General features: G+C 42.7%; 1 protein-coding gene across 4 annotated transcripts in view; it reads left to right on the forward strand.

The window, feature by feature from the left end:
- DENND1A (DENN domain containing 1A) overlaps nt 1-16,664 on the forward strand; it is a 266,239-nt gene that overhangs the window by 46,375 nt on the left and 203,200 nt on the right. For all 4 annotated transcript variants that reach the window (XM_087879481.1, XM_087879478.1, XM_087879480.1 and 1 more), the window contains exon 3: nt 10,583-10,626. In XM_087879481.1, the coding sequence (XP_087735607.1) occupies nt 10,583-10,626 (44 nt within the window). The remainder of the gene's footprint in view (nt 1-10,582; nt 10,627-16,664) is intronic.

Below are 16,664 nucleotides of genomic sequence, written 5' to 3' on the forward strand. Positions count from 1 at the left end.
GAGGGAGGGAGGGAGAGCCAGAGAGCCAGAAAGAGAGAGCCAGAAGAGAGAGCCAGAAAGAGAGAGAGAGGGGGAGAGAGATAGAGAGAGGAGAGAGAGAGACAGAGAGGAGGGAGAGAGATAGAGATAGAGAAGAGAGACAGAAAGAGAGAAAGACGGAGAGAAAGAGGGAGAGGGAGAGAAATGGAGGGAGGGAGTGCCAGAGAGCCAGAAAGAGAGAGACAGAAGAGAGAGAAAGAAGGAGAGAGAGAGAGAGAGAGAGAGAGAAGAGAGAAACAGAAAGAGAAAGGAGAGGGAGAGAGAGAGAGAGAGAGAGGGAGGGAGAGAGAGAGACAGAGAGGGAGAGCCAGAGAGACACACAGAGAGAGACAGAGAGGGAGAGAGATAGGGAGAGGGAGAGAAATAGAGGGAGGGAGGGAGAGCCAGAGAGCCAGAAAGAGAGAGAGGGAGAGAGATAGGGAGAGGGAGAGAAATAGAGGGAGGGAGGGAGAGCCAGAGAGCCAGAAAGAGAGAGACAGAAGAGAGAGAAAGACGGAGAGAGAGGGGGAGAGAGATAGAGAGAGGAGAGAGAGAGACAGAGAGGAGGGAGAGAGCTAGAAATAGAGAAGACAGAGACAGAAAGAGAGAGAAAGAAGGAGAGAGAGGGGGAGAGGAGAGAGAGAGAGACAGAGAGGAGGGAGAGAGATAGAGATAGAGAAGAGAGAGACAGAAAGAGAAAGAAGGAGAGAGAGAGGGAGAGAGAGAGAGGGAGAGAGAGAGACAGAAAGGGAGAGCCAGAGAGACACAGAGAGAGAGACAGAGAGGGAGAGAGATAGGGAGAGGGAGAGAAATAGAGGGAGGGAGGGAGAGCCAGAGAGCCAGAAAGAGAGAGACAGAAGAGAGAGAGAGAGAAAGAGAAGAGAGAGACAGAAAGAGAGAGACAGAAGAGAGAGAGAAAGAGAAAGAAGGAGAGGGGGGAGAGAGATAGAGGGAGAGAGAGAGAGAGACAGAGAGAGAGAGACAGAAAAAGAGAGACAGAAGAAGAGAGACAGAAAGGGAGAGAGATAGGGAGAGGGAGAGAAATAGAGAGAGGGAGGGAGAGAGACAGAAAGAGAGATATAGACACACACACACACACACACACACACAGAGTGAGATAAATGTTTCCCTCAGAAAAGAAAACACCAGGAGCCACAAAACCTGGGTAGGCGTGGCTGGGGGGGGGGTGTCATGTGACTGGGTGGGGGTGAGTGACATTGAGTTGGCCATGCCCACCCAGGTTTTGTGGCTCCTGGTGTTTTCTTTTTGCTCTCGGCGGCCTCCAGCAGCACTCTGCTGGCCAAAAACAGCCCCATTTTGGCAGGCAGAGGCACCGCGGGCTGGTCCTTTGATATATTCAGGCCTGTCCTCTGGACTGGATTTAAGCTGCCCCGCGGGCCAGATGCAGCTCAAAAAATGGCTTGAAAAACAGCCTGAAAAACGGCCCTGAGAATTGCCTGAAAACAGCCCAAAGAGTGGCCCCAAAAAAGCCTGGAAAACAGCCCAAAAATGGCCGGAAAAAGACCCCAAAACATCCCGAAAAACGGCTTGAAAAACAGCCAGAAAAACGGCCGGAAAACAGCCTGAAAAGGGCCAGAAAAACGGCTGGAAAATGGCCCTGAAAATGGCCTGAAAGCAGCCCAAAATGGCCCAGAAAAGACCCAAAAAACAGCCCGAAAAACGGCTGGAAAAACAGCCAGAAAACAGCCAGAAAAACAGCCAGAAAAATGGCCTGAAAACAGACTGAAAAAGGGTCAGAAAACAGCCTGGAAAAGGCCAGAAAAACAGCTCAAAAACAGCCCAAAATGGCCTGAAAAAGCCCCCAAACGCCCCCAAAATAGCTGGAAAAACAGCTGAAAAAAACAGCCGGAAAACATCCTGAAAAAGGCCAGAAAAACAGCTGGAAAATGGCCCTGAAAAAGCCCAAAATGGCCCAAAAAATGGCCCAAAAAAGACACAAAAACCAGCCCAAAAAACGGCCTGAAAAACAGCCCTGAAAACGGCCCTGAGAATGGCCTGAAAACAGCCCAAAATGGCCCCAAAAGACCCAAAAAACAGCCAGAAAACAGCCTGAAAAATGGGCTGAAAATGGCCTGAAAACAGCCCTGAGAATGGCTTGAAAATAGCCCAAAAATCATCCGAAAAATGGCCTGAAAAACAGCCTGAAAAACAGCTGAAAAACAGCCCTGAAAATGGCCTGAAAACAGCTCAAAAACAGCCTGAAAATGGCCTGAAAAAGCCCCAAAATAGCTGGAAAAACAGCTGAAAAAAACAGCCGGAAAACAGTCTAAAAAAGGCCAGAAAAACAGCTGGAAAATGGCCCTGAAAAAGCCCGAAATGGCCCCAAAAAACAGCCCAAAAAAGACACCAAAACCAGCCCAAAAAACGGCTTGAAAAAAACAGCCTGAAAAACAGCCCTGAAAATGGCGCTGAGAATGGCCTGAAAACAGCCCAAAGAGTGGCTCCAAAAAAGCCTGGAAAACGGCCTGGAAAACAGCCCAAAAATGGCCAGAAAAAGACCCCAAAACAGCCCGAAAAATGGCTTGAAAAACGGCCGGAAAACAGCCTGAAAAGGGCCAGAAAAACGGCTGGAAAATGGCCCTGAAAATGGCCTGAAAACAACCCAAAATGGCCCAAAAAAGACCCAAAAAACAGCCCGAAAAACGGCTTGAAAAACAGCCAGAAAACAGCCTGAAAAACGGCCAGAAAAATGGCCTGAAAACAGCCTGAAAAAGGGTCGGAAAACAGCCTGGAAAAGGCCAGAAAAACAGCTGAAAAATGGCCCTGAAAATGGCCTGAAAACAGCTCAAAAACAGCCCAAAAATGACCTGAAAAAGCCCCCAAACGCCCCCAAAATAGCTGGAAAAACAGCTGAAAAAAACAGCCGGAAAACAGTCTTTAAAAGGCCAGAAAAACAGCTGGAAAATGGCTCTGAAAAAACCCAAAATGGCCCAAAAAACGGCCCAAAAAAGACACAAACACCAGTCCAAAAAACAGCTTGAAAAACAGCCTGAAAAACAGCCCTGAAAACGGCCCTGAGAATGGCCTGAAAACAGCCCAAAGAGTGGCCCCAAAAAAGCCCGAAAAACGGCCTGAAAAACAGCCCCAAAATGGCCGGAAAATAGCCTTGAAAACGGCCAGAAAAACGGCCATAAAATAGGCATGCCCACACCGGCCACCTCGTTTCCGGTGCTCCAGCGCGCGCCCCTGCACGGATCTGCATGCACATTCCGGTTTGGGCACTCGGTCCCAAAAAGGTTCTCCATTCCTGGTTTAAAGGATCTGATGGGTAAAAAAGGTAAAAACAGACGAGCAACTGTCGGTGCGATTTTTTTTTTTTAAAAAAAATCTAGCCCAAATCCGAAGGACTAAACCAGCTTTTTATTCTCATTTATTGGGACGCCTAGATCTCGCCTCGGGTAGAATCGGCCTCTCGGCATCAAAGCCAACTCTCCAAAATGGGGTGGAGAGAAACCTGCTTCCCTTCCTATGACTTAGTCTATAAATACCGTCCAGCGTTTGAAACGGTGCGCCTGTGAATGACGGGTGAGTGAAAGGAAGCAGAAGGGCGCTGCCCCCCCAATTCTCGCCGTATTTTGGTATTCAAGGGACATTGAAACGCTCAAAGAAAAGAGCATCTCTAATGCAGAACAGATTCCCACCCTGTCAGCTGGAAAATTAAATCAGGGTCCAGCATGGGATTAAACTCAGGCTCACAGGAGAAAAACCCAGGGTGTCTTAAAAAGCATGAAATTGCAGAACAAGATTTTTTCTTTTCTTTTAAAGTCCTGCTTTCAGGTCTTTGTTAGAAGAAAGGTCCCTCCTTTCGTGGTCTTAATGAAGTTCTCCCATTAACAAATATCTTAATTTGGCTTTGAGTTTGAAACTCAATGGGGACAGGCAATCTTTAATGAACTGGCTTAGCTCAAATGCCTTTGGCAAAAGCTACCTCTGGCTCCTTTTGAGATGAATTAGAATAGAATAGAATAGAATAGAATAGAATAGAATAGAATAGAATAGAATAGAATAGAATAGAATAGAATAACAGTGTTGGAAGGGACCTGGGAGGTCTTCTAGTCCAACCCCCTGCTTAGGCAGGAAACCCTACACCACTTCAGACAAATCATCATCTTCTTCTTCTTCTTCTTCTTCTTCTTCTTCTTCTTCTTCTTCTTCTTCTTCTTCTTCTTCTTCTTCTTCTTCTTCTTCTCCTCCTCCTCCTCCTCCTCCTCCTCCTCCTCCTCCTCCTCCTCCTCCTCCTCCTCCTCGAATGGAATGGAAGGGAATAGAATAGAATAGAATAGAATAGAATAGAATAGAATAGAATAGAGCTGGAAGGGACTTTGGAGGTATTCAAACAAATAGTTATCCAATATCTTCTTAAAAACTTCCAGTGTTGGAGCGTTCACAACTTCTGGAGGCAAGTCGTTCCACTGGTTAATTGTTCCAACTGTCAGGAAATTTCTCCTTAGTTCTAAGTTGCTTCTCTCCTTGATTAGTTTCCACCCGTTGCTTCTTGTCCTGCCCTCAGGGGCTTTGGAGAACAGTTTGACTCCCTCTTCTTTGGGGCAGCCCCTGAGATATCGGAAGGCTGCTATCCTGTCTCTTCTAGTCCTTCTTTTCATCAAACTAGACATACCCAGTTCCTGCAACCGTTCTTCAGATGGAATAAGAAGGGGCTTCACTCCCCCCAAGTTGGACGATTTTGTTGAGTCACTTCTAAATATGGGTCGATAAAACTTCTAAGCACTTAAGACTTTTAAGGTGAGGGTGTGATTTTAGAAAGCAGCCCAAATCTGCAACTTCTACTGTAGGGGAAAAAAAAATCATGAACAGGGATCAAGGATCTCTTAAGTCTGCTAGGATAACTTGCAAAGTCTGTTAACTTTTTATACAAAAGTTGTTGGTTTTTTTTTTTGACTTGTCCAGAATTAGTTCTTCCTTCTCTCCTGTTTAAGTCTTGCAAGATCTTGACTTGGAAATAATCGCTATCCATTGATAAAAATGCCCCCATATGTTGTAATACTCCGATTCTTCCTTCCCTTTAATTGCCAATGTTAATCTATTCATTTCTGCACATTCTAATATTTTCTTAATTAGCTCTCCCTTTGTAGGAATTTTTTCTGCTTTCCAATTTTGTGCAAATACCATTCTTGCTGCCGTTATTACATGTATAATCAAATATGTATTTTCTTTACTAAATTTCTCCGGTAAGATACCCAACAGGAACAGCTCCGGGTTAAGATCAGTGTGTTGCTGTATCACTTTCTCTAGCCATATTCGAATTTTTGCCCCATAATTTCTCGCTTCTGGACATGTCCACCACACGTGATAGTATGATCCCGATGTCTGGTGGCATTTCCAACATTTAGTTGATTTATCTTTGAATATTTTTGCCAATTTTTCCGGTGACATGTGCCATCTATAAAACATTTTATACAAATTCTCTTTATATGCTGTAGCCATTGTTAATTTGTAATTTCTTTCCCATAATTGCTGTTGTTTATCTAATTCTATTGTCTATCCAAAAAATTTTGCCCATGCATGCTACCATCGTTTCTTTTACTTGTTCTAATTTAACATTGCTTTCTTGAGGGATGAAGTGGGGCAGATCCTTTCGCTTATATATACATAAACAAATATAATATATAATATATATATAATATAATATATATATATATATAATATAATATATATATATATAATATAATATATATATAATATATAATATATATATATATAATATAATATATATTTTTTTTTAATTTGATTTATATGGCGCCCTTCTCCAGAGACTCAGGGTGGCTTACAATGCATTAAGCAATAGCCTTCATACTTTTGTATATTTATACAAAGTCATCTTATTGCCCCCACAAACTGGGTCCTCAATTTACCTACCTTTGAAAAGATGGAAGGCCGAGTCAACCTTGAGCCTGGTGGGATTTGAACTTGCAGTAATTGCAAGCAGCAGATGTTAATAACAGTGCATTAGTCCACTGTGCTACCAAGGCTCTATTTAGAACCACCTCAGCTGCATTTCCCAAGAGGCAACTTCATTGTCTTCCTTTTCCGTGAAGACATTTCCCTACTCATCCAAGAAGCTTCTTCCGTTCAAGAAGTACATCCGAATAGTCCTTTGCGAGAACTAAAGAAGCTTCTTGGATGAGAAGCGAAACGTCTTCAAGGAAAACCGTCACCTGGATGATTGAGAATCTTCCCCAGGTCTGGAAAGCAAAAGGAAGATGGGAATCAGATCAGAATGCATATGTTTACTTAGCGGTGGCTTTGCTTAACGACGGAGTCGCCAGTCCCAATTGTGGCTGCTAAGCGAGGAGTCCCTGCATCGTCCTGCATTTTGCAGAAATTTTCTCCTCTCATTAAAAAAGCAAACTGGAAACCACCTTTTCTGAACCTTCTTTTCCTGCTGTTTTCTTTTCTTTTTTTTTAAAGAGAAAAGATTGGGAGCGGAGGCCGAGCCTTCATCGATAAAATAAATTTCCCCTCGCATTAAATGCGATTTTTTAAAAAAAAAAAAATTCACTGCTTCAGAAAAGGTTCCCAGACGGCTTCATTCCTGAAGCAGCGAAGCGGATGCAACGCAGATCGCTGAAGAGCGTTAAAATTTGTAGAGGCAGGCGAGGGGAGGCCTGCCAGATGGACCGTTTAAAGGCATTTTTGCAAACGGCGGGATTCCAGGAGGCGCCCGTATGCCATGCTCCTGCTGCCGGCGGAAACTAGGAGACCAGGAAAGGTGGAAACGATGCCAGGGCTGGGCTGAACTTAGTTGCAAACTGGGCTGGATGTTGCATGGCAGCCGGTGGCTCTTTCGTTGGGGCCCTGGATCTCGTCGGGGGCATATCTCTCTCTCTCTCTCTCTCTCTCTCTCTCTCTCCTTATCTACATCTATATCTAGCTGTCTAATCTTTTATCTACATGTCTGTCTGTCTGTCTGTCTGTCTATCTATCTATCTATCTATCTATCTATCTATCTATCTATCTATCTATCTATCTAAACTCTTACCTACATCATCTATATCTATCTATCTATCTATCTATCTATCTATCTATCTATCTATCTATCTATCTATCTATCTATCCTCTTATCTACATCTCTATCTTATCTCTTACCTCATCCACCCACCCACCCACCTATCACTCCATCCTTCCAAATATCCATCCTTCCAAATATCTACACGACCATCCATCCCTCCATCCCTCCATCCATCTATCCATCTACCCTTCCAAACATCCATCCATCCACGTTTCCAAACATCCATTCGACTATCCATCCATCCATCCCTCCATCCTTTGAAACATCCATCCTTCGAAACATCCACCCACCTATCCATCCATCCATCCATCCATCCATCCATCCATCCATCCATCCATCCTCAAATGTTCCTGTTGATGGAATTTCTCTCCTTTCGTTGTTATTCTGGTTCTTCCTCAAAGGGTCTGCCATATTCTCTCTCCCCCCCCCACTCCCCAACCCTTTTCAATGACCTTTCTCCTGGCCAAATGAACAGCGAAAGGACTGCTGTCCTCTTGGAAAATTTAAGTGCAGATTCCATGGCTTCACTTTTTCTTAAGCACGCATCGTACATTTTGAATTCGCTGTTGACACCGGGAGTGGGAATTCTACATCTGACAAAAATTGGGCCCTGCCCCTGAGCCAATTTAATAGCACACCTTCCTTTGCCTACGAGAGAGCGAGGACGGGATTTCCTTTTTAATACAAAATATGTGATATATAAAGGTAAAGGTTCCCCTCGCACACGCGTGCTAGTCGTTCCCGACTCCAGGGGGCGGTGCTCATCTCCGTTTCAAAGCCAAAGAGCCAGCGCTGTCCGAAGACGTCTCCGTGGTCACGTGGCCGGCATGACTCAATGCCAAAGGCGCACAGAACACTGTTACCTTCCCACCAAAGTTGGTCCTTATTTTTCTACTTGCATTTTTTACGTGCTTTCGAACTGCTAGGTTGGCAGAAGCTGGGACAAGTCACGGGCGCTCACCCCGTTTACACGGCACTCGGGATTCGAACTGCCGACCTTTCAATCGACAAGCTCAGCGTCTTAGCCACTGAGCCACCACATCCCTACGTGATATATACGCATCATAAAAACGATTCATTACCGCGCCAAGCGTTGATTCAGGGCAGAGAACCAATAATTGAGCAGTGAAGATTATTTACAGGATTCTTTCCACAACGATCAAAACTTGCAGAAACAATTTTTTTTTTAATTCAATAATTTATTTATTTTTATTGGGGTTTTGTTTTTTTTTTTGCAAAAAGTGACAGCATCTGGTTATACAATGCGTCTTGTCCAGGAAACCTAGCGGACGGCAGGATGTTCACAATTGCAGGCCCAAATGTTGTTCTTGACAGCAAAGCGCCTTCTTACAAAAATGACAACTTCCCGACCAAATGCGAGATCCCCCCCCCCATCCTCCCAATCTATTATTACTGTAATTAAAAATTACACTCGTAATACGGAACCTGGCAATCGGAGGGATTTGCTTCAGGAAAAAACAGATGGTCATGAGAGGGTTGTTTTGAGATGATTTGTCATAAGAATTATTTCTGTCTGCGTTTGGGTGGGTTTTTTTCCCCCCCTTTTTTTCTTGCCGCTTCTGTTCTTGTTTAATACAATTAAACCCGCTCAAAAATGCTGCTTGTGGCATTGCACGAACATGGCACGTGGTTTATTCCCCGAGAAAGAGGGATGAAAGAATGGAGGGCGAGAAACGGGCTGAAAAGTCGTGTTCCTTATGGCTCAAGAGGCTCGAAGTAACTTTTGGTTTGTTCTTTTGTTGATGAGAATTTTGCCTGCTCTCTGTCTTTTTTCTCGTTCCCTCTCTCTCTATTTCTTTTTTTGTTCTCGCCTCTCCCTCTCTCCTCTTGTATTCTCTTTCTTTTCTCTCATTCTCTCCTCTCTTTTTTATTCTCTCTCTCATACTCTTTCACTTTCTTTTCTCTCCTCTCCTTTTTATTCTCTCTCATACTTTCTTTTCTCTCATTCTCTCCTCTCTTTTTTATTCTCTCTCTCATACTCTTTCACTTTCTTTTCTCTCCTCTCCTTTTTATTCTCTCTCATACTTTCTTTTCTCTCATTCTCTCCTCTCTTTTTTATTCTCTCTCTCATACTCTTTCTTTTCTCTCGTTCTCTCCTCTCTTTTTTATTCTCTCTCTCATACTCTTTCACTTTCTTTTCTCTCCTCTCCTTTTTATTCTCTCATACTTTCTTTTCTCTCATTCTCTCCTCTCTTTTTTATTCTCTCTCTCATACTCTTTCACTTTCTTTTCTCTCCTCTCCTTTTTATTCTCTCTCATACTTTCTTTTCTCTCATTCTCTCCTCTCTTTTTTATTCTCTCTCTCATACTCTTTCACTTTCTTTTCTCTCCTCTCCTTTTTATTCTCTCTCATACTTTCTTTTCTCTCATTCTCTCCTCTCTTTTTTATTCTCTCTCTCATACTCTTTCTTTTCTCTCATTCTCCTCTGTGTCTCCCTTTTTTTGTTCTCTCTCTTCTCTCATATTCTTTTTCTTTTCTCTTGTTTCTCTCTTTTTTCATTCTCTTCTGTCATACTGTTTCTCTTTCTTTTTTCTCATTCCCTCTCTGTCTCTGTTTTCTTTCTCTTCTCTATTTTCTCTCATATCTTTCTTTTTTCTGATTCTCTCTTTTTTCATTCTCTTCTCTCATCTTCTTCTCTTCTTCTCTTTCTGTCTCTGTTTTCTCGTTCCCTTCTCTCTCTTCTCTCTCTTTTTCTTTCTTTTCTCCTATTCCCTCTGTCTCTCTTTTTTCTTCTTCTCTCTTTTCTCTCATGCTCTCTTTTTCTTTCATTCTCATTCCCTTTTTTCACTTTCCCGTTTTCTTGCTTCTTTTCTCATTCTCTTTCTCTCTCTTTTCTCTTATTCTTTCTTTTCTCTCATTCTCTCTCTTGTCCTGTTCTCTCCCTCTCCCTCTTCTCTCTTTTTCTCTTCTCTCTTTTTTTCTTTTCTCTCTCTCTCTGTTCTCTATCCGGCCTTTTTAAACCAGCCTTTTAACACAGCCCAATTTCTTTTCCATCCTTTTTTTTCCCCCAAAGAGCTGTAAAATCCGCCATTGTTCAGTAAATTCCCCCCCCCACACACACACTTTCTGATTATAAAATCTGCTCCTGTCATTCACCAAAAGAAACCACTGATAAAGTAAAAAAAAAGAAAAGAAAGAAAAGAAAAAAAAATCAACAGAACAAACTGAAGCACAATTGAAGCCCTGTTCACTTAGAAAACATAGTGCCGGAGCTCGGTTTCTCCCTCACCCCCCTCCCGTCGCATTCATTCATCCGCCGTTAAGTGTGACGCCCCTGGCCTTAATCTCCCCTCTTAGTCTTGGAGAAGGAGGGTAAAAAGGGGAGCTTGCAAAGGCCCATCTTCCTGCTCTCCGCCTCTTCTGCCTCCGTCTGCCCTGATTTTGCATCTCCTGCCAGGCCTGCCATCACCTTCTGATCAAATATTAATGCCTGATTCTCTGCTTGCTCACCAATTCAAAGCCAATTAATATTATCTGTCAATTATTTACAGGTCCTGAGGTGCGGAAGCGATTCCCGGAGGACTACGGCGATCAGGTTGGGCATGCGTAATTAATTTTTTACACGACAAAATTCGTCGCGGGTGGGAGAGAGAGAGAGAGGGGAGGGTTTTTTTTTTTGACCTCTCAGGGCTGTTCTCTCCCCCTCCCCACACCTCTTCCTCCCTCCCTCCCTCCCCCCTCCCCAGGAAAAACCTCGAGCAAAAAGAGAAAACCCCCAATTTTTTTTTTTTTTTTTTTTTTACAAGACGCTCATCCACTCCATGCGTGGATGGATGGGAAGCCCGGAGAAAGAAAGTTTGAAGAGTTTGAGGCAGTGACGAAAAAAATCAAAATATTTTTTACTACTGGTTCTGTGGGCGTGGCTTGGTGGGCGTGGTGAGACTTGGTGGGCGTGGCAGGGGAAGGATACTGCAAAATCTCCATTCCCATCCCACTCCTGGGGGAAGGATATTGCAAGATCTCCATTCTCACCCCACCTGGGGCCAGTCAGAGGGAAGTATTTGCCAGTTCTCTGAACTACTAAAAATTTCCGCTACCAGTTCTCCAGAACCTGGTAGGATTTCACCCCTGGTTTGAGGGAGACCTTTCCGATGTAAGTCATTTATCGGGTGGGTGAATTTCACCTCGCTGTGGTTCGGCGGCGTGTCGCAGGTGGCGCCGAGCCTTATGGATTTGGGGTGGTGGTGGTGGGGGCCCTCGCTGCCTCTCCCCGAACCTGCGGCGTAAAAAAGGAGGAGGGGGAGAAGAGGGGGTGCCTGAGCGTGCAAAATGCCGTGGGAATTGTACAATTAGTGCCTGCAGGAGAGGTGAAAAGCAACTGCGCCCAACTCAGCGTGTCCGCGGGATGCAATACCTCAAAGCTATTTCCCTCGGCGGTTCCCTCATTATAGAGCCAGTGCAGGAGGAAAAAGGGGGGAGAGAGAGAGAGATGGTTGTATTTTCACACTGCTTGTACGCTGGCTGGCACTCCGTTCCTCTAGGGAAGCGAGCATCACCTGAGGGGGGGAAACCTGAGGTTTCTTCAGGCCAACCATGGCAACTCGCAAACACTTGATCTCTCGGGCAAATTCATGTTCATTGTTAGCCAGTTGGAAAATCTCCGTTTTGTGGCACACGGGTACCGAAAGGGGGAAAAAATAAGCCATGGGTGCCAAGTCTTCTTGATCCTTTCCTGCACCTCGTTTAGGGATCTTTTTCTCCGGCAGAAGGGATCTCTGCTGGCAGCCGTTCCCGGCGTACGACCCTTGAGGCTTCCTCCTCGGCAAAGCTCGACGCTTCAGCCTGGTGCCCACACTTCTCGACTATGAATATTAATATATATATATATATATATTTAAATGCAACATGCCGCTTGGCGGTTTTCTTTTTGGCGAGGTTTCTCGTAGCCCCTTTCCGGCTGCTTCTGGCGTGGCGTTGGGGGTGGGCCGAGCCACAAAACACACAGAGTCCAATAATTGCTAATAAATAGGTCCCTGAGTGCATTCACGGGTGTCGGGCCCGAGAAGGCTCTCCTGTGAAGTGCAGCCAGATCAAAAGGTCCCTCCGGCTTGGAGCTGTCGGTCCTGGCTGTGATCGATGGGTAATAAACCTGGCTCCCCCGTGAAACATTTTCCCTTTTAGTAAAACCCACAGGCACGCCTGAAAGAAAGAGACATGATTTTCAACCAATCGGAATAGAGTTAGAAGGGACCTCGGAGGTCTTCTAGTCTGACCCCTGGCTTCTCCGTGAAATAGTTCCCCTTTTCTAAAACCACGCTCTCAAAATATAGGCATAATTACCCACCCTTTGGAATCAACTCCCTCTGGAGCTCCAGGTGGCCCCCCCCGACCTTCGCTCTTTCCGCCGTGGGCTGAAAACTTTGGATTTAATCCGAATCCGCCTTGGATTTAATCTGGATTTTATTGAATTTCTTAATTTTAACCTGGACTTCTGTTTTAATGGTTTGTCTGTTCTGTTTTTTAATTGTTGTGAGCCGCCCTGAGTCCTGCGGAGATAGGGCGGCATACAAGTCCCAACAAATAAATAATAAATAAATAAAATAATTTCAATCCGTCAAGATAGAGCTGGAAGGGACCTTGGAGGTCTTCTAGTCCAGCCCCTTCTGGTCCAGCTGCCTCTTGAAAAAGCACCTTTGAGATTTCCTTAGAGTTCAACATTCATTGTGAAAGCCAAAACTGGAGAAGATTCGTTAAGCCATCAATCCAAAGTTCTGTTCAGGACAGGAAATTACATTCTGGAAAGCAAAAGAGAGAAAATCCCACCATTTTTACAATATAGGAATGCCCAAAGAGGATTTTTTTTTTTTTTTTGCTAATTTACTGATTTCATGGAAGAACAATCAACTCAGCTTGATCTGATTATATTTGCTAATATTTACAACAATTTGATTAAGATGTTATATATTAATATATTAGAATAGAATAGGATAGGATAGGATAGGATAGGATAGGATAGGATAGGATAGGATAGGATACAGAATATAGAATAGAATAGAATAGGATACAGAAAATAGAATAAAATAGAATAGGATAGGATACAGAAAATAGAATAAATAGAATAGAATAGAATAGGATACAAAGAATAGAATAGAATAGAATAGGATACAGAATATAGAATAGAATAGAATAGAATAGGATAGGATACAGAAAATAGAATAAATAGAATAGAATAGAATAGGATACAAAGAATAGAATAGAATGGAATGGAATGGAATGGAATGGAATGGAATAGAATAGAATAGAATAGAATAGAATAGAATAGAATAGAATAGAATAGAATAGAATAGAATAGAATAGAATAGAATAGAATAGAATAGAATAGAATAATAGAATAGAATAGAATAGAATAGAAGTAGAGTAGAGTAGAGTAGAGTAGAATAATAGAATAGAATAGAATAGAATAGAATAATAGAATAGAATAGAAGTAGAGTAGAATAATAGAATAGAATAGAATAGAATAGAATAGAATAGAATAGAATAGAATAGAATAGAATAGAATAGAAGTAGAGTAGAGTAGAGTAGAAGAATAGAAGAATAGAATAGAATAGAATAATAGAATAGAATTAGAGTAGAGTAGAATAGAATAGAATAGAAGAATAGAATAGAATAGAAGAATAGAAGAATAAAATAGAATAGAATCAAATAGAATAGAAGAATAGAATAGAATAGAATAGAATAGAAGTAGAGTAGAGTAGAGTAGAGTAGAGTAGAGTAGAGTAGAGTAGAATAGAATAGAATAGTAGAATAGAATAGAATCAAATAGAATAGAAGAATAGAATAGAATAGAAGAATAGAAGAATAGAATAGAATAGAATCAAATAGAATAGAAGAATAGAATAGAATAGAAGTAGAGTAGAATAGAATAGAATAGAAGAATAGAATAGAATCAAATAGAATAGAAGAATAGAATAGAATAGAATAGAATAGAATAGAAGAATAGAATAGAATAGAATCAAATAGAATAGAAGAATAGAATAGAATAGAATAGAATAGAATAGAATAGAATAGAATAGAATAGAAGAATAGAATAGAGTAGAAGAATAGAATAGAATCAAATAGAATAGAAGAATAGAATAGAATAGAATAGAACAGAATAGAATAGAATAGAATAGAAGAATAGAATAGAATAGAATCAAATAGAATAGAAGAATAGAATAGAATAGAATAGAAGAATAGAATAGAGTAGAAGAATAGAATAGAATCAAATAGAATAGAAGAATAGAATAGAATAGAATAGAATAGAATAGAATAGAATAGAATAGAATAGAATAGAATAGAATAACAGAGTTGGAAGGGATCTTGGAGGTCTTCTAGTCCAACCCCCTGCTTAGGCAGGAAACCCTACACCACTTCAGACAAATGGTTATCCAACCTCTTCTTAAAAACTTCCAGTGTTGGAGCACTCACAACTTCTGGAGGCAAGTTGTCCCACTGGTTAATTGTTCTCACTGTCAGGAAATTTCTCCTTAGTTCTAGGTTGAAAGTCTATGGAGATTCTCCAGGTCATGGTTATCCCAAAGGTACTTTTTCAGGAGGCAACTGAACTGCTTAGTTCCAGGTTGCTTCTCTCCTTGATGAGTTTCCACCCGTTGCTTCTTGTCCTGCCCTCAGGTGCTTTGGAGAATAGCTTGACTCCCTCTTCTTTGGGGCAGCCCCAGAGAGATTGGAAGACTGCTATCATGTCTCTCCTACTCCTTCTTTTCATAAGACTACAAATACCCAGTTCCAGCAACCGTTCATCGTTATGTTTTACCTCCAGTCCCCTAATCCTCTTGGTTGCTCTTCTCTGCACTCTTTCTAGAGTCTCAACATCTTTTTTACATCGTGGCGACCAAAACTGGATGCCGGATTCCAAGTGTGGCCTTACCAAGGCATCATAAAGTGGTATTAACACTTCCCGTGATCTTGATTCTATCCCTCTGTTGATGCAGCCTAGAACTGTGTTGGCTTTTTTTGGCAGGGTATAATGATGGAAGCTGTGTGGGATTTTGGTTCTACAACTTCCCCAATTGGTCACTTAATTCAGGTTTGTTCCTTTGGGTTCAAATGAAATTTCAGGCCTATCCCAAGAGAAGACAAAAGTGATGTGAGGCTTATCTCGGTTTAAAGCTGGGTCCCACCGGGGCAGGAATGGCTCAGAGTTCAGCTTTTGGGACAACCGTTTAAATACAGGTCATCCTTGATTTACAACTGCAATAGAGCCCAAAATTTATGTTGCTGAGTGAGACATTTGTTAAGTGAGCTTTGCCCCCATTTCCTGACATTTCTTTCCCCGGTGTGTTAAATGAATCACTGCCGTTGATAAACGAGTAACCTAGTCCTTAAGTGAATCCGGCTTCCCTACTGCTTGTCAGAAGGTCGCAAAAAGGAATCACGTGAGCCCCGGGACACTGCGACGGTCATAAATATGAGTCGGTTGCCGAGCCTTTGAATGTCAACCGTGTAATCGTGGAGATAGGGCAATGGTCGTAAGTGTGAAAAACGGTCATGCGTTACTTTTCTTCAGGGCCGTTGAAACTTTGAACAGTCACTGCATGAATTTGTCGTAAGCCGAGGACTTCCTGTACAGAGGGAGCGAGGATGTGTTTGTGCAAAAAAGGAAGCAACCTGGAGTGCCCGCACCCCACTCTCACAATCTCTGCAAAATGTCCAATAGGGGGGATAAAGTCAACCCGAGACCCCTCCACTCAGTAGCGCTGAAGCCCCCCCTCCCTGTCCGTTCCCTTCTTCCCTTCTTGTTTGGACATCCGGCGTGTTTTCGCGGTGCAGTCTGTTCTTCTGATCGGTCTCCGCTCGCGCACACCAACGTTTTCTATTCTGGACGTCTTTTGTATCTACAAGAATCTGTCGCAAATTATTGTGCTTTTTAAAAAAAAAAGGAAAAGGAAAAGGAAAAAAAAAAAAAAACCACCCGGAGGAAAAAAAAAGAAAGGAAGGTTAGACTGACATCTGTGGCTGGATAATGATGGTAGCCTCTCGGCTCTGCTTAAGCCACAAAGCTAGCGTGGAAGCGAGTTAAGAAGAAAGAGAGAATGGATGAAAAAAAAAAGGAGGTTAGGAATAACACCGTTCGGGAGATGCTTTTCCTGGTCGGGTCCCCCCCCCCCCGGGTTGTCGGCGTGGCACGATAATCCCTTTTGATCTGGGGGTCTTAATTGTCTGCTCGAGATAAATGGGCAATGAGAAACGATCAGTTTCATCTTTTTTTTCCTTCTGTTTTGCTTCTCATTTAGAGGAGGAATAAATTATCTTTCTCGTTCTCCGTAGAAGAAAAATCGCATTCTTTTTTTTTTTTTAATGAAAAACGTTTCTCATTATTTTAAACCTTCTCGGGTTCCGATCAAGCATTCCCTTCTTTTAGGGCAAATGTAATCTGAAATGTAAATTTGTGTGTGTAGCGTGGGGGGAGAAGGGAAGTGGGGTGGGGGGTGGGGGGCTAATGAGATGGACAGCTTCCTTGCAGAATCTGGATTGCAATTGTAAACCCCCCCTTTCTCCAAATCCTCCAGTTTTCCCCCCCCCTTTTTAAATGAATTTTAGAGTACAAAATAGTTCAGGTGGCCTTATTAAAAG

This window comes from Pantherophis guttatus, chromosome 16 (assembly GCF_059756535.1).
Source record: "Pantherophis guttatus breed Tessera chromosome 16, ASM5975653v1, whole genome shotgun sequence".
Lineage (NCBI taxonomy): Eukaryota > Metazoa > Chordata > Lepidosauria > Squamata > Colubridae > Pantherophis > Pantherophis guttatus.